The sequence below is a fragment of the Medicago sativa genome, chromosome 1 (genome assembly GCF_051527215.1).
Source record: "Medicago sativa cultivar Bolivia chromosome 1, Bolivia_mono, whole genome shotgun sequence".
In the NCBI taxonomy this organism is placed as follows: domain Eukaryota; kingdom Viridiplantae; phylum Streptophyta; class Magnoliopsida; order Fabales; family Fabaceae; genus Medicago; species Medicago sativa.
In genome coordinates this window covers 30,103,397-30,127,850 of record NC_140749.1, presented here as the reverse complement: position 1 = coordinate 30,127,850, position 24,454 = coordinate 30,103,397, and the positions used below count along the sequence as shown (strand labels likewise).

The 24,454-nt window shown below is 34.0% G+C and overlaps 2 protein-coding genes and 2 pseudogenes across 3 annotated transcripts; 2 read left to right on the top strand and 2 right to left on the bottom strand.

Moving 5' to 3' along the window:
• Positions 1–1,163: 1,163 nt before the first annotated feature.
• On the bottom strand, positions 1,164–3,545 carry LOC146954164 (protein FAR1-RELATED SEQUENCE 5-like; annotated as a pseudogene). Its single transcript, XR_015031341.1, has 2 exons — positions 3,464–3,545; positions 1,164–3,360 (listed from the first exon to the last, which is right to left on the bottom strand). The product of XR_015031341.1 is annotated as a protein FAR1-RELATED SEQUENCE 5-like (transcript).
• A 10,949-nt stretch (positions 3,546–14,494) lies between these two features.
• Positions 14,495–16,931, top strand: LOC146954163 (uncharacterized protein At1g28695-like). Its single transcript, XM_085714954.1, has 3 exons — positions 14,495–14,905; positions 15,226–15,627; positions 16,162–16,931. Exons 1-3 carry the CDS (start codon positions 14,750–14,752, stop codon positions 16,678–16,680), a joined length of 1,077 nt encoding a protein of 358 aa, XP_085571080.1. The 5' UTR covers positions 14,495–14,749; the 3' UTR covers positions 16,681–16,931.
• A 2,105-nt stretch (positions 16,932–19,036) lies between these two features.
• LOC146954162 (uncharacterized) lies at positions 19,037–21,878 on the top strand (annotated as a pseudogene).
• Positions 21,879–23,094: 1,216 nt separating this feature from the next.
• Positions 23,095–23,903, bottom strand: LOC146954161 (uncharacterized). Its single transcript, XM_085743795.1, has 3 exons — positions 23,819–23,903; positions 23,362–23,716; positions 23,095–23,290 (listed from the first exon to the last, which is right to left on the bottom strand). The coding sequence occupies exons 1-3, from the start codon at positions 23,901–23,903 to the stop codon at positions 23,095–23,097; spliced, it is 636 nt and encodes a 211-aa protein (XP_085599921.1).
• Positions 23,904–24,454: the final 551 nt, after the last annotated feature.

Here is a 24,454-nt window from a genome sequence, read left to right as displayed (position 1 = left end):
TTACTCGTTTGTGATTAATCAAAGCTTAATCCGATATACAACTCATTATCATGAATAATTTTGGTATTATGTTTCATCCTATATATATATATATATATATATATATATTACTGTTTTACTGAATTTTTTAAAATTGAATTTAAACATTAATTTTTGGAATAAGCTAACATCATGTAAACTGGTAAAATTGTTGAAAGCTAGATAGGAACCATTTGTTGGATTTTATTGTCCCTTTGATTTTGATAGATTCTTTTTAGAATCTTCAAGTCATTTGCAAATTATGAGCCATATGTAATGAACTAAAATAATCTCATTTTACTCATACTCTTAAATTAAACATTAAAATGACAGATCTCTGTGAAAGAAGTCCAAGACAGTGGACAACTCATCTGAAAGCAGTATCTCACTATGTATCTGCACATTTATGAGATGAAAATAATATGACACATCTATAATTGTAGATGAGTCATTGCTAGTGTAGATAAATCCCATTATGTATCTGCACATTTATCAAATTTATCATGTCAAATTTATCAAATTTGATACATACATAATACCATATTTAGGCACAACAGGTTTCTCATTTAACAATCATCCAAATGTAGATTACCCATTTAGAATTACTGCCACCAATCATCCAAAAGCAGATTACTCATTTAACATGTCTTACACATAAATTTATGCCAGCAACACAAACAAAAACTAACAAACATTCATAATCCATAATCCTACTAACAATTCATAGGGACATTGTTTTAATAACTAAGCTTCAAAATTCATCTGAGCCTAAAATAGACACTTTGCCAGCAGGAGACTAAACCAACAAATACAACTACAAGACCACCATCACATAGTATCCAAACACACTCCTTTTCACCATCTGCTTCCTATTTTAGTTGTTACATGCAATTGTAACTACATTAAATTAGAAATTTATGTATCAACAATTCCTACTGAATCAAAATGAAAGATCAAAGAATAACAAATTCAAATACCTACATCCAATATAGTCATTGCTGCATTCTAAAAAACATCATGATGCCATAAAATAACAGATTCAGTAATTATTATACATTTTAATTTAATCAATTAATATGTTCACAAACGGTTTATTATAACTAAATAAAAAAAATTACTTACCACATCAATGTTACAGTCTTCAATGTCATTGGCATAGTCTTCATCAACATGGTCTATCATTTCCATCTCTTCAAGCTGGGAATTCAAGTATTAGGTGCTCCATCTTTTCGCCTAACCCCGGGGGAGGGGGGTTCCAAATTCTACCTCCAGTTTGTGTATCCATGAAGGAAGGTTCATCACCATTGCTGCTACCAACCAATTCCAGTCTTTCAGTTTTCTTCTCCACCAAATCATTAGTATTACGAATCTCTTCTGGATTATTACCACATTGAATTGCAGCATTCAGCAACCTTTTACATCGTTCCACCAAGGTTGCGTACGAAGTAACAAAGGAAGGATCACGTTGGCTGGAACTATTTGCATTTGTAGCGTTAACAGCATCTTTCACACCTTTCGTTCATCTCGGCAGAATAATAGAACTGGGCATGACAATGATGTTAAGATCAATTAAAACAGATACAATATGCTCACAAGGAATGCCCAATGACTCAAGCCTCATACAAGAGCAATCAAATCTTAAGCTTTCTTGACAATAAGTAACAGTCCAGTGAACATCTTGTCTAGGATATTTAGATACCATATAGGTAAAGATTGAACAACTATTACCCCCTGGCTCAACCTTGCAACGACAAGCCCTTTCCAACATTGGCCTAAACATCTAAAAAATTAACCTAATGTACAAATTGGCAGCTGACCTCTCTAGACGTTTGTGTGGGGTTTGAAGAACGGTGTCACCAAACGAAGTTACGTAATCCATCTACATTTCTTTGTACCTCAAGTGATTAAGCCAACGAAAAAACTGGTGCGAAAAATCAACAAGATTTGATAGTACATTCACATATTTCCCAAATTCCGAGTGCAATCCTTCACATCTTGAAGTCGTCCGAAAACCGGAAAAAACTTTCCCCGAATATATGCAGTAGCCCACTTATCTCGCTTTTCATACATTTCCAACATCCAACTATTTCCATACAAACCAAACTCATGCAGAAGCTCTTGCCATCTACGATCAAACTTATCAACATCAATATCACCCAACATACAACGCTTAAACTTCACCACAAACTGCAGATTTTTAACGTTGCTGGTTGCGTTTCGAATAAGATGCCACACACACAACCGGTGATGAGCATCAGGAAACACCCTCCCAATTGCGTTTCTCATAGATAAATCACCATCAGTTATCACAGACACATGACATTTACCATCCATTGCCTCAAAAAAGTTTTCCAAGAGCCATTCATAGCTATCTTCCGTCTCATCCCCAACAATTGCACTACCAATATGACACTCTTGTTGTGATGATTTACACCAGAAAATATAACAAGGGGTGTATTGTATTTTATTTTTCGATATTTAGCATCAAATGCCAACACGTCACCAAACAATGAATAATCCATCCGGCTTACTCCATCACACCAAAATAGATGCTTAAGCGACCCATCCACATTCAAAGTATGCTTCCAAAACATCATATCATCCCGGGTACACATTCCTTTAAGGAATTCAAGTGCAGCGTCTGCATCGGAACTCTTACTACCTCTCTCTTTAAGTTGTTCATTGTACACGTCTCTTCTTGTAAAGTCTAATTTTTCATACCCACCAACATGTGTGGCAAAATAACCATAGATGCATGACGTAGGAATGCCAGATTTTCTCATGGTTTTCATTTGGAACTTGTCATGATTGGTCATCTTTCTATGGGCTGGTAACATTCCTTCATACTTACCATCCAAGAAGGAGTGATTATAAACATCATCAAAGTATTTAATGTACCAACGATCACTTTTAAAGTCAATATGGCCTTGGAATTTGGCTTGACACCCACACCTACTAGTAGGTTTATGCTCTCTTTTTCCTAATAACAGTTTTGCTATACCTATCATCCCTAATTCCTTCTCTATAACAAAGAAAGGTTTATTGAACTATTTGGCCATTGACATTCCTAACATTTCGACTTCTTCTACCAGCAAAACCATGTAATCAAGCATACCAGTTATAAAACATAATTGCTACTTCCCGGTCCGGAAAATGGTACCTCATTATTTCTTCGCAACTCATTTCCTTCAAGTTAATCTTGCGTACGTCAACCATACTGTCAACAGCTGATGCAACATTATGGTTGCACGAAAATCCTTCGTTATTGGATTCCCCTACATTTTCGTCGCCACTTGAAGTATTTCCTATGTCCGAGCCAGAGCCACTACTGTTGTCCAAGCCCTAAAAAGAAAGCGTTTACATCATCAAATTAGGTAACCTATATACACCCAACTGCTAATAATACAATACAATTTTAGCTTTCCCGAAAAAAAATAAGGGTTACCTACGGAGCGTCCGATACTAATTCATTACTAGGCTCTGCTTGAAAATTCTCCATATTTTCATCTATATCCATTCTGCAGACTGTAATATACATAACAAAATTAATCAAGTTATGCTTAATTTTAGTTAAGTGATTCATAAACTGCAAGAAGCCAGATTCATCTACATAACTTGAAGTTGTTGTGTTTTTAACTTTAGGTTGAAATCTAATATATATATATATATATATATATATATATATATATATGATCAGTTGTGTGGGTTATGTGCACAAAGGGTCATCAAATCCAGCAAAATACCAAGACACACCAAGGTACCGCATACAAAAGTATATCCCTGCCTCACAAAACATCCGAAAAAAAACAACAACTGATATCATGCTATAACAGGCACAACAACTACTGTCCCACACGAAAAAAAACTCCAAAAGCATGCTCTAAAAGACACACTGTAGGTGCTTTCCAGCCACAAACAAAACTCTTGACATTATTAATGGTCCTTTAATTAACTTAATTTAAAACCCACTTGCTCTATGTGAACGTATCAATGCTATTTTAATCACACCAAATACAAGCCAAAAAACCACACCAATACATAGGAACCCACCCAACAAGCAGGACTGATGCGCAAAAAGAACCCATAACAGCTAAAACACAACAAAAACCCATTTATGATTCTCAATTGAAGAATGTGAAACTACATATTACTATTGACGTAATTGCATAGCTTGAATAACTTTATCAATATAAATACAAATTTGTTTTGGACCACTAGGGCACTAAAATAATTGGTAATGATGTTAAGTGGAATGCTTCATCAATCAACTTCCAAGCTTGAGTGGACCTATTCTAACTACCTACCATATGCATACGGTGGCCACTATGCTATTCTCAAAAGCAGCTTGCTAGCCTCCTCCTACGGCATGGATACTGTAGAAATAAATGAATCTAATTTTTTATTATCCCATAGAATTTATTATTTTTTATTTGAAATGTAAAACTATATGATCAAAATCATACCGTTAACTTTCTTAATTTTCAAACAAAAACCCACTACAAATTTTCGCTACAGATCTTCAAAAAACAGACGGGTTATGGATTTGGATTCAAATGACAATCACAAACATTTGACAAAAATAATTCTCGAAAACAGAAAAATGCAATTTCAACAACGGATCATTGTAAAATCATACCTTCTATTGTGTGGGAAACTAGATCGGTGATTGATTTGATGGTCGTATCTTCATTCAACAACAAAATATAGATTGCTGTTGTCGAGAGAAAAATTATCGACGAAGAAGATGAACTGAGGTTAACTATTAGCTTAGATCGAAGAAGAACTATGACCGTGAGTGCTGTTTGAATGAAGGTGGAAAGAAATGAGTTTCAACTTACTACTTCTCTGTTCTGAAAATAATTACATGTATACATTAGGAATTGGGGGAGGTAAGCTAGCAAAATAAAAAAAGGAATAAAAAACTTATTTCATTTTTTTTATTTTCTCTTAAACCTGATGGAACCGCCACCTGTCCTGGGAATTGGAACTTTCCCATGGTGGGAACCAAGTTTTCATTCCCAGGTTAAACTTCACCTTCATGTGGTCAATCTTGTTTCGATAAAAATAGACATCATGGGAAGGGCTTTGTGTGTAGTCCATTTGAGGTTGCAACCACCTACCAAAATAAATCTAATATTAACAAAATAATAAATAATTGTAAACATTCAAACCAAAAATAGTTGTAAACTTACTTATTTGCAAATGAGTAAGTTGTTGGTATGCTTGATGTTGGAGAGATGTTAGTGATCCAAGAGTCCATGCCCACACTTGCAGAAATTTATTTGCAAATGGGCAAGTTGCTGGTATGATTGATGTTGAAGAGATGTTAGTGATCTGAGACCATGCCCACAATTGCAGAAGTATGGCACATCCGCCCATTAAATATTTCCCTGTTATTGATGCGTCACACATGCTTCGATAAATATGACCAAACTTGTCGAACCCCAACTATAATTTATAATTGAGTCAAAATCTTCCAATAACTTCAAATATCTCAAGTGTATTTGATGATATTGTTGCATGGTAAATTTTTTTTTTTTACAATCAATTGCATGGTAAATTTATGATAACTTACTAAAACAACAACCAATATTTTAACGTAGGTGGATGAGTCATTATTATTTGAAGATAGTGAATGAGTTTATAATGATGGGGCTCGCACGTAGAATTTAACATTATAAAACTTTTTTTAAACATATTAAAATGAAAATTATACAATACAACATTAATTAGTACAACATGAAATTAAAATTACAAAAATTAAAATTTATAAAACATAAGATAACATAACCTAACACAAGATGACTTAACATAATCTACTCGTTGTTAACTTCACTTGTAACGGACAAGTACAACGAGTCTAATGTGTTTGTTGTCCATGAAAACATGTCCTCCACATCAATGTCTCTTTCAAGAGTCTTACAATTATACCTTAACTTCCAGTCATTATGGACATCTTACAATACGTTGCACCTTTCGAGTAAGATAATTTGTCAAGTAGAATAAGTAGTTGAAAACCCCTATTAATTTTGATAGCGTATCAGCATGATCTAACATCCAACCAGTGAACAATTGATTTATATGCTCAAATTTAATGGTGAAACGTATTGCACTCGGCATTGTGAAAATGAAAAAAAATTAAGTTAAGAGAAGATGTAAGAATACACGATGAACTGGTGTGATAAATTAAAAGATGAAAGGAAATGTGAGAACTGAGATGGAGCTATCATACATGAATCATTCATGGTGCCAACTGAGATGGAGCTATCCTAAAGGAAGCCTTCATAGAGACAACTCAAATGGAGCTATCCTACATGAATCCTTCATGGTGCCTACATGAATCCTTCATGGCGCCAACTCAGATTGAGCATCTGGTATAAAAACTTAACAAAAGTTATCGACCTAGTAACTTGACATCCGATATTAGCATCTCATATTCATGTATTAACCTTAAACATGGACCATGATCTTATAAGCAATAAAGTATTACCATTAATTTTTTAAACAACAACATTCTTTGATAGTAACCAATATATATATATATATATATCAAACCTCCTTAAAATTTTGACAAAACATGTATAAGAAAATTAATGACACCTCACGGTTTTAACACAACAACCAACTCCTCCTTGTTTAAGGTACCACATGTCCACACAATTATATAGCCACTTGAACTCAAAAAATAATAACCAGATAAATGTATATAAAGAAATGGACAAAACAAACTACATATTTATAATTAAGAACCACATTACAAAGTACAAAACATATTTTACATAACATCAACTATATGCGGAATACAAAATACATAGATTACCATAAATACTAAGTCAAAATCACTCATAATATTTCAGGGACAATAACAATACCTTGGTGCAACAAAAAAAAAAAGACCTTCCAAGTTAACAAACAAAAGATAAGCACAAAACTTATGCTACAATCGACAAAGTCACCAACATTTATAAATAACCAAAGATATAACACACTGCACCCCTATTATTCACCCCACGACACAAACCCCTCCAAGACTTTCACTCCTTTGATCTAGAAATAGAACCTTCAATGTCATTTCTATAGCATATCGACAAATATCCATATTCAAACCCAAAGGATCATCAGTGCAATTTATGAGAGTTGTGAAAGAATGATAAAAACTAGATGATGAATCCAACTCATGTTTCACATTTCCTAGCATAATAACAGGGGAGACCTTTGGAAACAATCTCTTGGCAGGACATGAGGGTGTAATACCGGTGAAAGGACACTTTAAAATACACTGAATAAATTTTATCAAATTAAGAACTGTTAGAAGGAATCTCAAATTCCTACAACGCGAAATACCTCACAAGCAAACAATTCATATATACCAACCTTAATTGGAGTATAGTTGTTACCGAAAGCATTGTAATGACTGAGAGTCTCCTCATCATCGGTTAAACGTACAACTTCAATTGGTTCTCCCAACAACTACGGAGATTGCAACATCTTTTTAAGAATAAAAATAATGCTTTTCTCTTTTATGATTCACATTCCATCATCACTCAAGTGAAAGTCGTAAAAGATGATTTGTAAATTTCTCATTGAAGGAAAGTGAAAGCCGTAAGGTAACATTATCAAGTGAGATAAAAATTCAATCAAAATTAAGTGTAAAATTCAACATGGTAGTGTCCACTTCTCTGTGGGATACTGTTTGTCATATGACAAAGTATGACTCACACTTGCAAGTAGATTTGATAAGAGAAAAATATAAGGAATAACCTAGTACAATTAACTAATACCACCTGTAAAAATTGATAAAAACCAACATATAAGTTATATGTGTAGTGATAAGTGTGTTCCGTTGTCCTGTCACACCAATACATAATTAGTAAGATAAATGAAGTGAAATTTCTTTCTACAATGCCTCAATTAGGAAGGAATGATACTCCCAAGCTAGTGTCTAAAGTGAACTAAACTAAAAATGGTTGCAACCATTTGTTTACAAATCTCAGAGAAAAAAACCCATAAAAAATCAACTACTCTATTAGTAGAAAATTAAGTATAGTCAAAAAATAAGCACCTTAACATGTAACCTCATGTGTGGTTTTTTGAAAAAATAAATAAATAAAACAGTTAATAATGTATGCAATGAAATTTCCATTTTTTTTTGTTTTTTGCTTTGTAGATACAATCTGATGTTTTTAATTCAAGGAAAAATGTAAGGAATTTATTTATCTACATCTTTCTTAAGTATACATGACATAGACAGTAAAAAAAAATAACAAACCCAAAAAAGAATAAACTTATGTAACGATGAATTATGATTGTTAGTTCACTTCTACTCACATATGCATACAATCACTTTTTTTCCACAACAAAGTTACACTCCCATTCACTAATTCAAGGGCTATTGACCTTTGAATATAAATTATATATAAATTAGATGATGATATTGAATTGTCATTTGCGTACCTAATTGTATAAATATTATTTTATAAATTTGTTAACATTAACAAAAAAAGAGAGTGTGTTACACTGATTTATAATTGCAACTAATTATATAATAGTTACATTCCCTTCACTTGTCTATATTATTATTATTATTATTATTATTATTATTATTATTATTATTATTATTATTATTATTATTATTATTATGATGCTTCATATCAATTTTCCAACTATTTTAATGAGTTTTGATTTAAATGAATAATAGAATAATTTACAATTACATTATACTAATACACAATTGGACTACTCATGATTAATACACTGATAAAACTAACATATAAAGAGTAAACAGTGCATTATAAAATTAGCTTTGGCTAAATTTTTTGTATTATCATATCTTTCTCTATATAATATGTTAGTTTATAAAGTATGTAGAGTCCTTGAAATAGCCAACATTATGGTAACAAAATTACCAAACTCCAAATAATTTAGCATCAATAAATGCAAAGTCCTTAAAAAGATCAAACACACTAATTGAACCTAGATAATATATTAGCTTATAAGAAAGCAACACAACAACAAAACAAACAATACATGTAGAAATCCAGCAAAATAAAAAGATAGCATACACAACACATTACATTGAAATTATGCAACTACAGTTGCTAAAAGAGTTAAAAATCCAAACTAACATAATATTAATAAATACAACAAATTGGAGAAACTGATTCAAACAAATCCTTCCGACCTTCATATGAATGGGTGCATCCACATGATCAACTTCAACAATTGATTAAGTTAACTTTCACTTAACACCGTGTTTGAAAACCTCATCAGCAACCCTTCCAACTTCAACAGACTTTGCATCATTGGCATCTTTGATACCTGAATCAGAGAGTCCACTCTAAACAACTGGTTCAACGAACTTTGTTATGGTACCTTGTTACAAAAGCTCACAAACATCTCATCCAACCTCAATGGACTCCACACCCCTCTCCACATCTTTACCTAAGAGGCCCCAATATGACTCAGGATTTTTCAAGGGCGAACAACAAGAGAAAATTATTGCGAAGTTTTCTACAATTAATTGATGAAGGATAAAAACACAGAATCAGAAGGAATTTTTAAAATCACGACAAGTACCAAATGTGCATGATACTGATGCCATATCTAGAAAGTTGAAACTCAGAAAATAAACATCAAAAATAAATTAATATCATAAAGATATCCAAGAAACATCACAAAAGTACGATGGCATATAAGGAAGCCCGCCGCACAAACAGTACAACAAAATATTAAAAGTGTCTATATAAGATCTCCCCATCCAAAATACAATTCCAATAAATAAAAACAAAGCCAAAATCAAGGCTCTTCCACCAGTTCACCATTCACAAGGATCTTGAAAGGATTCAACCAAGCCAAGTATAACTCCGGATGAAAGTGCAAGACTTGTGCCTTATCACGCTCAAAGCCGTTTCCAAAGCCATCTTGCCATTTTCAACATCACTCCGAGCCTAGACAAGATCTCTTTCCAACTGAGTCACCCTCGTCATCAGCTCACCCTTCTCCTTTACCCATTGCTCCTTCTATTCCCCCAAATCTGCGGCAGTCTTCTCAGCCTTCATCTTATCATTCAAAATACCTTGAAGCCTATCCTCAAAGAAGTCGCATTGTGTTTGTATTTCTCCACATCTTTGGTCGAGTCTTGATACTGTTTCTCCAAGGGGTCATATTTCCTCTCCATTGAATGAATCGGAAGTAGGAATCAAAGGGAGGCTGACCCAGCATCCTCCACCATCTCACCACACTTTCCATGAAAGCTCGCACCTTCATCCACGGGAGCAAAGGGCACATGCTCCTCCATATACTGACGATAGTTGAAATCTTGATGCCAGAAAGACTGCTTAAAAGCCACATCCACCTCAGCAACAACATCCTTAGCCTCCACATTCTCAGCATTTACCTGCCCAGTTTTTGACTTATTCCTTTTTGGCGAAATCACTGGGTCAGTGACCTCGCCACCCTCTGCCTTCTCCATGTATGCATTACCCCTAGAAGACTCAGCTTTCGATGATAGATCTTTCCTCTTGTTCTATTGGTGAAGAACCCCAGCAGGGTCGCTGGTAACATATCCCTCAACAACTTTTTTGGCTTTTAAATCAACAATATATTTCCTCCTCTCCGCCCCAGTTAAAGGCAACATCGGCACTACAAAACAGAATAGGGAAATGGTTAGAATTAAAAAAAATAAAGTAGAAAACGTCTGAAAACAAAGATATCACAGTACTCACACAGATACAACCCTAGGATCTCTGAATCCCCCACCTTTTTCAAAAGCTGATGTATATCAAAAAGTAACATCTTGTCTAGAAAACCCACCACGCCCTGTTCATATGGCATCATCTTCTGAAAATCATACCCAAGAACAGCTACGGGAGCACTTGTCCAACATAATGGGAACCTCAACTCACCATTTATGCTCGCCACCGCCACAGTAGAATCCTTCGCCCTTGTTCCCGGACAAAAGACTCTCTCCAATCTTTTTTAAAGTTAGAAGCGTAGGGAGGGAATAGCTTCTTACCAGGGAGCACACTTATCGAAACCTAGGACAACTTATCTACACCTTTGGTACCATAAAAATGAAAGAAGACGCCAACATATGGCTCTACTCCCAAAGCCTCACAGAAAAACTTCAAAACTCCAAATAAAGGCCCAACTATTGGGCTGGATCTGCAAAGGTGCCACGTTCAAAAACTTAAGGACATCCATTTCAAAACTGGTGAACGAAATTTTCACTCCAAACTCCTCCAGCACGACGACATATGTGTGAAAAATCTCCTTGACACCCTTGGGATGTTGTATGCAAACTTTCTCTCCGGGTGAACAGGGCGCCATAATAATATCCGCCTCTCGCCCAGTAAAAGAAACAACCAATTTACCCCGCAGAAAATTAATCTCCACCTTCTCCGTATACGAAGACTCATAGCGCCGAACATCGTATGCGAATACATCCATTTCTGATACAGACGCTGAAACCAAAAGAAAAACCTCCTTCCTACGAGCAACTAGAGGAGGCAAATACACAAAAATATCTCCCCTACGAGTATTCCCTGGAGTGGAATAAAGAAAAACACAATCAATATCAGTATTATCATAACTATCACCACTACTGCTATCATTATCACTCGACAGTTCTTCTATAATCCTATGACTAAAATAACCTAATTCAAAAGCTTCCCAATCAATCGAACCATTTGGCCGTGTGACATGTTTTAAGTGATCATTCATCAATTTCGATTTCGATTTCTCTTCAGGATCAGTGGGAAAAAACTCTCTACCCATTTCGTCACATTCCCTGATTATAACCATAGATAAGGAGGCAGAAATTGAAAAAATGAGTTGAGGAAGCATAAGAGTACCTGATTAAAGAGGAAGAAAGCTTCGAATGTAAGCCAAAGCTGGAAAAACCGGAATCAACGGAGATCGGCGGAGAAATGAGGCAAGAGTATTGAAGGGAGAAGATGAAACGAGAACGAGAAATGAAACAGAAAAACCTTTTATAGGCCAAGCATTAAATGTCACCTCGGAAGACGTGTTAGCCTTTACACCGATTGGGGGCATGTGGCGAAAACATCAGGATTTGGACACGTCGACATCAGCGAATGGTCACCAAATCTGGACCTTCGAAATTGTACAAACACAAAGAACATCTCGGCAGAAAATCTTTTTGCAGAGAAAACCAACCTGCTAGGGCGAACAAAAGGAAAGAAGTTCATCACTTCGCCTTGTCCCAAGACTTGTGCTTGGGGGGCTGTGGACCGTCAATATATAATTAGGGGCACGACGCCCTCCAGAAGGCCCAAAAAAAGGCCTTAGGCGTGCCCTCTCAAACGGGGCACCTTAAAAGGCTCTAGAAACGTTCTAAAGCATCCTGTACGATCAATCTTACATATTCATCACTTCGACTTGTCCCAAGACTCGTGCTTAGAGGGCTGTGGACCGTCAATATATTCGTAAGGGCCCAAGAGCCCTCTAGAAAGGCTTAGGCACCCTCCAGAAGGGCTCCTGAAGCCTAGGTATGCCCTTCTAGAGGCGTTGCCTTAGCCGACTTCTAGAAATATCCAGAACCAAGTAAAAAGACCTAAAGCCAGCTTACTTGGAGCTTAAGTCACGCTAAAACAAGCCCACAAGGGGCTGTAAATACCACTCTTGAGATCATTCTCAAAGCATCTCATAAACAGTCTAAACCCTAGTTACGATTATTGTACTCCTGGTAGTACACCAGACAATTATAGCTATTGATTTCTAGGAGAAAAAAAGAGGTGGATTTCCTATTAAGTTCCGTGATTTTTTTTTATTATCAATATTCTAATAATGATATATTTCCACTTTTGGGTTTCCCATTCAATAGCATAATTTTAAAAAAAAAACGAAGAAAAAAATTGTAGAATAGATTGAAACAATAGATTCATCCCCTCACTGCCATACTAGTGGAGAGGAGGGTATCTTATCTAGTGAATAATTTATTTTTTCTCTGTTGTTGAAGAACATTTATTTTTGTTTTTCTGGCTTGAGGAAGAAGATGAGGAGGACAAAGATTCATTGAGAAATAACAAAACGGTGATAATTGATGTAGTAAATAAAGCTTATGTAGAATAAGATGTAAAGGGTGTTGCCTTCACTATGTTTGATCTATTTTTAAGCAGCTTTTGGCTTGGAGATGCATTAGTGTTTTTAAACCAACGATGGTTCCTTATAAATTCGACCTACGAAATCATTGGTCCAATTGGACCAAGATGATAATAGTCAAAGATATACTATTAAACAAGATGAATTTTTTGAAAGATATTAAACAAGATGATGATAACCATATTTATATTTTTTTAACAAGTAAAAATGAGATATAATACATTCTTGGATACTTTCAATGAAAATACTAATAAAATAGTTTTTATCAAGATGATAAAAGTCATAGATATACTTTCTTTAAAAAAAAAACGTCATTGATATACTATTCTTCATTCTTGGGTACTTGACTACTTCTTGTTCTAGTTTCATGTGCAACAAAGTGTACGAAGAAATCTCCACACAAGGAGACAAAAAAAAAGGTGGATTTCTTATTCAAGTCCCGTGTTGTTGTTGTTGTTGTTTTTTTTTTTTTTTATCAATACTCTAATAATGATATATTTCCGATTAATTAAATTAAATAAAAAAATCTCAATTTGGACCAAAAATAATTCTCAAATTACTATTCTCATCCTTTAAAACTTTTGGGTTTCCCATTCAATAGTATAATTTAATAAACAAAAAAACGAAGAAAAAATTGAAGAATAAATTGAAACAATAGATTCATCCCCTCACTGTCCTCGTGAACTTAGTTCAGTTGGTATGAACAATGCATAACATATGTAAGGTTCGGTTCGGGGTTCGAATCCCGCCACCACCCGGGGTTCGAATCCCGCCACCACCAAAAAAGATTCATCCCCTCACTACCATACTAGTGTAGAGGAGGGCATGTTATCTAATGAATAATTTCTTTTTTCTCGGTTGTTGAAGAGCTTTTTTTTGCTAGCTTGAGAAAGGAGATGAGGAGGACAATCTTCAATTATAGTAACTTTTTTATAGGTTTGATATTTTAATTAATCAACGGTCAAAACAATATCTTCATTTAAATGTTTCAACAATTAGATTTAATGTTATTAAAAAGGAAAAAAATCATCAGATTTAATGTGAATTATGTTTAAGCTGATTACTATCAATCCACATCAAACTTGAACGGTAATATACACGTAATATGTTAATGAATTATTTTACTTCTTTAAAAACATATGGGGAACGGTAATACTAGTCAATGAATTATTTTCTCTCATAGTTAATGAATTATTTTATTACTTTAAAAACAAATGGGGAACGGTCATATATGTAACATAGTCAATGAATGATTTTCTCTCATAGTTAATGAATTATTTCATTACTTTAAAAACATATATGGAGAATACTGCTATGTTTCATGTATATACTGAGGAAGGTGTACAATAACCTCCATCACCAGGTCATTTTGATTTGTCCATCAAACCAAAACCTCTATTGGTCCAAGCTTAAACGATATACATACATAGCTTTCAATCTTGATTGAATTTGTTTAATATATATCCTTAAACGATATATACACATAGTTTTCAATCTTGATTGAATTTGTTAATATATATCCTTTAAGAAACCGTGCACTACTATATATACACGTAGGTCTTAATCTTGATTTAAGTTCTTCAATATCCGAACATAGAGGCTAAAAAAAATGATGGATAATCATAGGCAAGCACTTGGGAGTTTTGCAATGGTAGCATTACTCTTTCTTGGTTTTATTTTCATTTACCATTGGTCTTTCATATCTTTCTCCACCCAATTACTTCTATTTCAAAATGAACCACTCTGCCTGCAGCAATCAAACAAGGTACGTTCAAATCACCTATATATACATTTTTTTCTTAATTTTTTTTATTTAATATTTTTTGCTTCAAACCCATGTACATATACCTATATGTATGATCACAATAAGTATAGCTATATATCATTATTTTTTGTTGATATAAAAAATAATACTATATTCTTGCATATAAACATATTCTATAAATTTGACCCCATTCTAAATATTATTACTTGAATATATTATGAAGTTTAATTCGTTTGTTCACGTAAGAGTTTAATTGTTTACTTTTCTCCATGGCTTGATTGAAATTTTCAATAATTTGTCCTTCTTTATCATTAATGTAGAGCACCAATAGTAATGAATTATACGGAGATGGTCTTGACAAAGCTTTAGCCAAAGCTTCAATGAGAAATAACAAAACGGTGATAATTGCTATAATAAATAAAGCTTATGTAGAACAAGATGTAAAGGGTGATGCTATCACCATGTTTGATCTATTTTTAAGCAGCTTTTGGCTTGGAGAAGGAACAAGATCTTTGATTGATAACCTTCTCATTGTAGCCGTCGATCAAACGGCCTACGATCGATGCCAATTTCTGAGGTTGAATTGCTTTAAATTGGAGACAGATGGTGTTGATTTTGGAGGAGAAAAACTCTTCATGTCTCAAGATTTCATCAATATGATGTGGAGAAGGACTTTTTTCCTTTTGGAAGTTCTAAAACGTGGCTACAACTTCATTTTTACGGTAAGTTTCTTTAGTGCAAGTTTGGATGAGAGAACTTTGTTGGAATAGTGTAATCTTCTAGGGTTGAGAGTATTAAAAATATCAGTTGAAATTTTCCTAAAAAAAAAAAAAAGAAATATTGGTTGAAATTTTCTGTTTGAAGAAATCTAAAGTTGAAGATTCAATGACACTAATTTTTCAACTCAAAGAAAAACACTAATTTTGGGTTTTCTAATTAATAAATAAACATTTTGACTGAAAGTCTAGTTGATTGGCCTTGCTAATTAAGCATCCTAACTACACATCAACATTTTTTTTTTTTACGTAAAATGAAAAAGAATTAAAAATATTGTAAATATTTTGAAAGTTAAATGATAGAAAAACGAAAACTAGATAAATGACTAATTGTTTTTTTTTTTAAAAAAGAAAAAATACTGCATTACTGTTTTTGCCAAAAATACATAACCATTATTTACTCTCACTTGTAATTGTATTTTCACTCTATATTTTTACTTGCATCGTTCCATTTTCTAATATTCCTAATTCAATTTTCAGGACACTGATGTAATGTGGTTACGAAATCCATTTAAAAAGTTGAGCAAAAATGAGACTGAAGACCTTCAAATCAGCACAGATACATACCTTGGTGATCCTTGGTCAGAACAACACCGAATCAATACCGGATTTTACTTCGTGAGGTCCAATAACAAGACCATATCTTTGTTTGAAACATGGTATGGAAAGAAAGACAATTCCACAGGAAAAAAAGAGCAAGATGTGCTTCTTGACCTCATTAGAGGTGGTATAATTGGACAATTGGGACTCAAGGTTAGGTTCTTGGATACTCTCTATTTTAGTGGGTTTTGCCAAGATAGTAAAGATTTTAGGGCAGTGACCACTGTTCATGCCAATTGTTGTCGAAGTATCACTGCAAAGGTGGCTGATTTAAAGGCAACCCTTCATGATTGGAAGCAATTTAGGAGGTTAGAGGTTAACTCTACAATGGATTTCAATTGGACAAGTCATCAGTGGTGTGTGAAGTCTTGGAGACGACCTAGAAGAAGAATGCTTTAATCATCACTTGTATAATTGTTGATTAGTTGAATAATGACATGTACATATATGCATTTCTAGTTTGTGTATAGTTGAATAATGACATTTACATATATGCATTTCTAGTTTGTGTATAGTTGAATAATGGCATTTACATATGCACTTCTAGTTTGTGTACTCTTTCTAAAATAGACAATTGATAGAACAAAAAGGGTTTGAGCTCGTGAAACTTCATTGTGATGATATTCATAATTTAAGATAAGGATTTTTAAGAATGGTGTATTGATCCAATTAACATGAAGCATGTGACAGTGATGTTATTTTTTTTTTGGTAATTATCATCATCTTATGAGTTTTTAATTACCAAATGGTTTGACTAGTAAAGTATATAATGACAGTAAAATATATGTGTATATACACACAGTGCATGCCAAGGTTTACGTAACAACCTAAGCTATAATATTCAAAATGAGCATATTGTTGTTATCCAATTTACAGGAGATAAGACTTAAACTAATCTATCACTCCCGTACACTCTCGCAAGCTGGAGGTCTAAAGCGAAACTACAATTTAGACCTTATTCATAAATTTTTAGATGTGAAATTTTTCAATAATTTTAACTTTTAAAAAATTATTTCTACACATGCAATAATCGACATAGTCAAGAGAATTTGATAAACAATTGAAACATTTGACAAACTCATGAATTTCAAATGCATTTAACAATGATATTTGTAATACTTTCAATACATATAAAATATCATTTACATCAACATTTGACAAATCCATATGAGAAAACGTAGCCTCAAAATTTGTTCAAGCTTTTTGGAATTCATCATTATCCAATAATTTTAAGGTTGTTGCATCAAATAAAAATTCAACAATTCTTTCAAATACTTCAAACTGCTCAAAACTATTTTTCAATGAAGTTATTCTCACATCAATAACCACAAAAAACTGATTGGCTTTAAAAAATTTCTCGGGTGATTTGCTCATCATTATTATTTTCTTCATATTTTTTTTTTTCTTTTCTAAAGCTACGACATTTTGTCAAAAGTGTGGCTCTATACTCGTATCAAATGCAAGGCTTTTGGCAACAATCATACTAGGTTTGATTTCTATATTTTTCAAAGTTTAATATTATACCTTACACTTTGTTTAAAAAATTTGAGTTCATATTTTATACTTATTTTTTTGGGACAAGGACGGTCGTCCTACCTCAAATACGGCCTCGGATGGAGGAAGGTTCAATGACTCCAATCTCGGATTTCATAAAATTGTGACATGGGGTAGAGAGAGGCTTTGTCAAAAGATCAGTAAGTTGATGACTGAATAGAACATCTGTATTTGGTTGGATGCTAGTAAGTCACAAACAAAATGATAATCAATGGCTAGGTGCTTCATACGAGAGTGAAAACCAGGATTAACACATGTTAGATCTTTACCCTGTGCGACGCACCCGGTGTCAACAATTTCAAATGATGTTTAGAAATATTTAAAATTGATCGAGATTGAAAAATGTTAGTATTTGTTATCTAACACCGATAATTGTGTTCACGTGACACATTATCTTCGTTAGCAATGATTGAACATCAGACTAAAAGTTTTTTTTTTTTTTTTTAAAGAGCATGAGACAAAAAGTTGAAATGCTAAGTAATATTACTATTCCCTCTAATCTTTTTTATAAGAAATAAAAGTAACAATTTTTTTAGTCATTTTTATAAGAAACATTGACCAACTGACAATGAGGTTCACTAATAAAATGTAACACAATAACGATAAAATGAGATATCAATTATAAAGGAAAAAAAACATGTGCAACTCGAAAAATAAAACATGAACCTATTAAGATCAAATGAGAGAACATGCTATTTGAATCTTCTTTTTAAGACTTAACACATACATTTTTTCAGAGTAAGACCGAATACATACGCCTTATCATGAAATATAAGTCTTTTCTTTCAAAAAAAAAAATGAAATATAAGTCTTTATATATGCATATTGTTATATGAAACCATTTAAAGAAATCGAGAAATTAGAAGCAACTGTCATATTTGTACCCAAAAAAAACCACTATCATATTAGTTCCAATATTAGGAATTTTTTGTCAATCCATTTTTTCACAATATCGAGGTTCAAGTTGCATGGAATGAAGTAAACAAATAAGCAGCATCATGTATTAATAATAAAAAAAAAAACAAATAGTCACTTTAGTCCATGACTATGCACCTTGTTGTCACAAAGGTCGACGACAGAAGATTAAATACAAAGAAGTCCCTGACTGAGTTCCAATTTTTTTAACTGCTTCTGTAGAATGAAAGCTTAGTAGGCATCTCAATTCTTTAATTTAGTATGTGTTAATTTTCAGAACGTAGTCATGGATTGTAGGTGGATGAAAGTTTATGGATTAAGTGGTGAGTATGATAATGGAGTGAGTGAATTTCTACAGTTTGCTGAAAAGAATCTTCCTAACATTGAGGGAGTTTTTCCATGTCCTTGTGTTTCTTGTGGGAACCGGGACCCAAAACTTAGTAAGGAAGAAATTAGGGGCCATCTAGTTTCGATAGGGATTTGTCAAAATTATACCCAATGGATATGGCATGGTGAAACTATGATGCCAAGTGTATCCCAAAGAGAGGAAGGCAGTGTAGATATGGATGATAGACTTGAAGACATGATACGTGATATTGGAGAAGAATCATTCAAGAAAGCATGTGTGTATGATAATTTACGTAAAGAAAAGGAAAAACCTTTGTACCCAGGATGCACGAAATTTACCCGGTTGTCAGCTGTGTTAAGATTGTTTAATTTGAAGGCAAAAAATGGATGGAGTGATAAAAGTTTCACTGAATTGCTTGAATTGTTGACATAAATGCTTCCAGAAGGTAACACAATTCCGAATCGTCATTACGAGGCCAAGAAAGTATTGTGTCCAATGGGTATGGAGTATGAAAAAAATACATGCATGCCTAAACGATTGTATCTTATACAGAAAAGAGTTTGCAAACCATGATCATTGTTCGAGGTGCAAGGTGTCACGCTACAAAAAGAAAGATGGTGATTCTAGTGATGAAGTCAACACAAAGGGTCCTCCTGCAAAAGTGTTATGGTACCTACCAACAATTTCAAGGTTCAAGAGATTGTTCTTCAATGTAAATGACGCGAAGAACCTTAGATGGCATGCAGAAGAGAGAAAAAGTGATGGAAACATTTCCCATGTAGCTGATTCTTTGCAATGGAAGAAAATTGATTCTTTGTTTTCAGATTTTGGAAAAGAGAAAAGAAACCTTAGACTTGGACTTTCTACCAATGGAATGAATCCATATGGTAATCTAATTTGTAAGCATACTTCATGGCTTGTTCTCTTGATAATTTACTACCTATCTACTTCGTTGTGCATGAAGCGTAAATATATGATGTTGTCGATGATGATTTCGGGCCCATACCAACCCGAAAATGACATAGATGTTTATCTAAGTCCATTGATTGATGATTTAAGACTACTGTGGGAAAAAGGAGTTGATGTTCTTGATGCGTATTCTGGTGAACATTTCAATATGCGTGCCATGTTGTTTTGCACCATCAACGACTTTCTGGCATACGGTAATTTGAATGGGTACACCGTTAAAGGGCATAAAGTGTGCCCTTTATGTGAGGATAACACATGTTATCATCAACTGAAACATGGAAACAAGACTGTTTATCTTGGGCATCAAAATTTTTTCGATCGTTATCATCCATATCGTAAGTTGAGGAAAGCTTTCAAAGGAGAACCAGAGAATGGTATTGCTCCAATGCCCTTGACCGAAGAGGAGGTTTATCAACTACAACAAAAGGTAGAGGTCATCTTTGGAAAGAAACAAAAGAAGGCTGTTGTGACAAATATATGGAAAAAGAGGTCGGTGTTCTTTCAGCTTCCATATTGGTCTAGTCTTGATGTAAGACATTGTATTGATGTGATGCATGTAGAGAAAAATGTTTGTGATAGTATCATTGGAACACTTCTCAACATTAAAGGCAAGACAAAAGATGGTTTAAATGCTCGTCTAGATTTGACTGGGATGGGTATAAGGCAGCAGTTAACTCCACAACAAATAGGTAACATAACATTTTTTTCTCCAGCATGTTACACTTTGTCTAAAAAAGAGACCAAGTTTCTGTGAATGTTTGAAAGGTATCAAAGTGCCGCAAGGTTACTCATCAAATATCAAGAGGCTTGTATCAATGAAGATCCCAAGTTAAATGGCTTAAAATCTCATGACTCTCATGTTTTGATGCAACAACTACTACTAGTGGCTAGTCGTGAAATTTTGCCGGACAAAGTTAGGAAAACTATAACGGCTGTGTTTATTCTTCAATGCAATATGTAGTAAAGTCATTGATCCATTGAAGTTAGACGAGTTGGAACATGAGTCTGCACTTATCTTATGTCAATTGGAGATGTATTTTCCTCCTTCATTTTTTGACATTATCGAACACTTGATTGTTCATTTGGTAAGGGAGATTAGAGTGTGTGGTCCAGTTCATTTAAGGTGGATGTATCCGGTAGAGCGATACATGAAGATCCTAAAAGGGTATACGATGAATCCACACCGCCCGGAAGCTTCAATTGTTGAAAGGTACATTGCAGAAGAAGTTATTAAGTATTGTACAGATCTTTGTCAGAAGCGGATTCTATAGGGGTTCCAAAGTCTCGTCATGATGGAAGATGTAAAGGTAAGGGTACACAAGGTTATAATGTCAAGTGCATGACTTGGAAGGTTCGTCATCAGCACAATTTGTTTATATTGAATAACATTGATGAAGTTCAACCTTACTTATCTTCTCACAAAAATATTGTAAAGGAAAATTACCCCAAAATGAATGAAAAAGGGTTGTTAAAAGAGCATAATAAGAGTTTCTCTGACTGGTTTAAAAAAAGAATTGTTAATGATGATAGTGCTTTTGATACAATTAAATGACTGTCAGCTGAGCCTAAATGTAATGTTGTAACTTGGAGTGCATATGATAATAATAAAACTTCCTTCTATACAAAATCAAACGATGATAAAAGTATCATGCAAAATAGTGGGGTTATGATTGTGGCCGAGTCAATGCACTTTTATAGTTCAAAAGATAAAAACCTTGTAATCGCATCTACACCGTACTTTGGGGTGATTGGAGAGATTTGGGAGGTTGATTATCGTACATTTTCAGTGCCTTTATTTAAATGCAAGTGAATTGATATTAACACTGGTGTAAGAATTGATGAATCTGGTTATACGCTGGTTGATCTTTGCAAGGTAGCTTATAAGGACGAACCTTTCTTTATGGTATCCCAAGCAAAACAAGTGTTTTATGTCATAGACCCCTCTAACAAAAGGTGGTCAGTTTTTCTACAACTAAAAAACATGCATGGTAATGATGAAACCCTTCATATTTCTAAGATTCCTTCTTCAACATCAAATATGCTTACCTACATCGTAGAAAATGAAGTAGACGATGTCTGCACTACTCGTTCGGATCATAATGAATGGATATGTGATAAATAGTAAGGTTAGTACATTTAGTACCTCATGTATGCCACATGTGTTTTTTATATCTATTTCATTGAATAGTTTTGTACATTTGTGTATTTTGATTTAATTAAACATGCGTTTGGCAATTGCTAATATTGTTGCTTTATGTTTTTCTTGTGTAAACAGATACATGGCTGATTCAACCGACATCCCTTCTTCATCTAGTGAACCTAAAAAAAGGGTTAGAGGTTGCACTACGATGAGTAAAATTAATAAAGTTCAGACAACATGTGTGAAAATAAAGGTTCAGGTAGATTCAAAAAGTGGGAATTGTTATGGTGACAATACATAACTCGACACCGAACTTCAACATCAAAGATGGTTGTTGTTATTAAGAACCATGAAGAAGACATTCTTGAACTTCAACAAACTACATGACTATTACTACTAAGCAACATCAGTTATTTTTAAGAACCATCAAGATGACATTGGTGAACTTTAACAGACAATATGGCTATTACTACTAAGCAACATCAAGATGATATCCAACCAATGAGGGAGCCCCCAATTCAGCAATAAACCTTAAAAGAAAATACAATAAGAGAAGAATTAAATAGACAGTAACCAAAAAGTGACAATAATAAATAACTCAAAAGACTCACCATGAAAATATCAAGCCATAAATAAGAGCATAGGGTCAAATCTTTTGGAAAACTTCTTTATACATGACAATGAGAGGTGATTTCATTGATTGACCATTCTTATCAACTATTAATATTTTCAACCCTTCTCTTGTTCTCACCCTAGAGACGACAGCATAGAGTTGGCCATGAGAAAACACGGGTCGGGATAAATAAAATCCAACATTTTACACAGTTTGTCATTTACTCTTGTTAATAGTCATTGCAAAACACAAAACCAAAGTAAATTGCCTCCTCTAGAATGTGATAGCTACATATGAATCAGAAGAACTCAAATTCATGAGCGGAATATAAACATGTTTACCAGCATGAGGACCATTTAGAACCTGAGCATGTGTGACAGTTTGTCCTAATCCCAAAATAATTAAAAGTGTTCCATTGCAAAGACCAGATACAACATCAACGTTCCTCATCAACATCACTGGAACCCAACTTTAACATGCAATTTATGATTAGGCATTCCAGAATACTTTATGTCATTCAGAAACTCAGTTGTTGTCCACCTGCGATCAATACCAACATCTTCATGAACCTTGCAAATCGTGTCACGTCTAAAATACTCTTTGCCTTCTTTTTGGATTAAAGACATAACGTAATCATTAACCTTTTCAACTAAATCCAAAGTAGGCGCTAAAATAGCCTGATCCTTGAAAAAACTTGAGTTATTCATGCTATCAAGAAAATATGTATAAGTGGATTCAACAATATCACCTATACGCTCCGCATAAGTTTGGCTACAAACATCATCAGGTATATCAACAACAGCTTCACCATCATCATCAATTCCCAACTTTCCATCACCAATGTCTAGTGTCCATTTAGCAAACAACCTTAAAGACTCATTTTTGTCTGCATCACCTGAAAATTGCAACCTCGTATTCCTTGTGAGTTTCAACACTTTTCATACACACCAAAGAGGGGAAGAGTTAATGGTTGCATGAACAATATCGGCCCGGCCACCTATAGGAACTACTGGCAATATGTATCGAAAATCACCACCAAAGACAATCATCTTTCCTCCAAATGGTTGATGACATCCTGTCATTACGTAATATTAGGGACTTATTGTGACATTTTGATAGAGTTCTCATGCAATTTATACTGTTCTGGAGTGCAAAAAGCTTAAAATTTGAAGTCTGTTCGAAGGAAATCGCGCCACGCCAATTTCAAGCCGTGCTGCGATTTTTGAAGCAAAATTACACACTTCCTGTAAAGAGGAAATCGCGGCACGCCATTATACAAGGCGCGGCGCGATTTTGATGGGTCAGGCCCATGACTTCTATAAATACTGCACTCAATCTGAAGAACAAGGGTTACGATTTTGGAGAGCAAAGTGCGATTTTGAGACATCGGAGACGGCTAGAAGGGCGATTTCTTCAACCTTTTACCAATTCATGTATGTTTTGATTATTTCATTGATTATGCTATTTGTAAACTCGATTATGAGTAGCTAAATCTCTTAGAGATTAGATCCGAGATGAATCTTTGTAACCCTAATTGACACATGTTGCTGTGAAACTCTATTTTGTTTATGAATTCAATTCTAGTTTATTCAATTCAATTGTTCTTAATGCTTTTTATATCTTGATCACATAT

Bases quoted from the DNA above. Each gene is read 5' to 3' on its own strand.
- LOC146954163 (XM_085714954.1), top strand. From the start codon at position 14,750: ATGATGGATAATCATAGGCAAGCACTTGGGAGTTTTGCAATGGTAGCA. The intron at 14,906-15,225 runs GTACGTTCAAAT...TCATTAATGTAG, and splicing joins GCCTGCAGCAATCAAACAAG to AGCACCAATAGTAATGAATT. The intron at 15,628-16,161 runs GTAAGTTTCTTT...TTCAATTTTCAG, and splicing joins GCTACAACTTCATTTTTACG to GACACTGATGTAATGTGGTT.
- LOC146954161 (XM_085743795.1), bottom strand. From the start codon at position 23,903: ATGACAGGATGTCATCAACCATTTGGAGGAAAGATGATTGTCTTTGGT. The intron at 23,717-23,818 runs GTGGCCGGGCCG...TGCAATTTTCAG, and splicing joins ATTGCCAGTAGTTCCTATAG to GTGATGCAGACAAAAATGAG. The intron at 23,291-23,361 runs GTGGACAACAAC...TGCATGTTAAAG, and splicing joins GATGTTGGTATTGATCGCAG to TTGGGTTCCAGTGATGTTGA.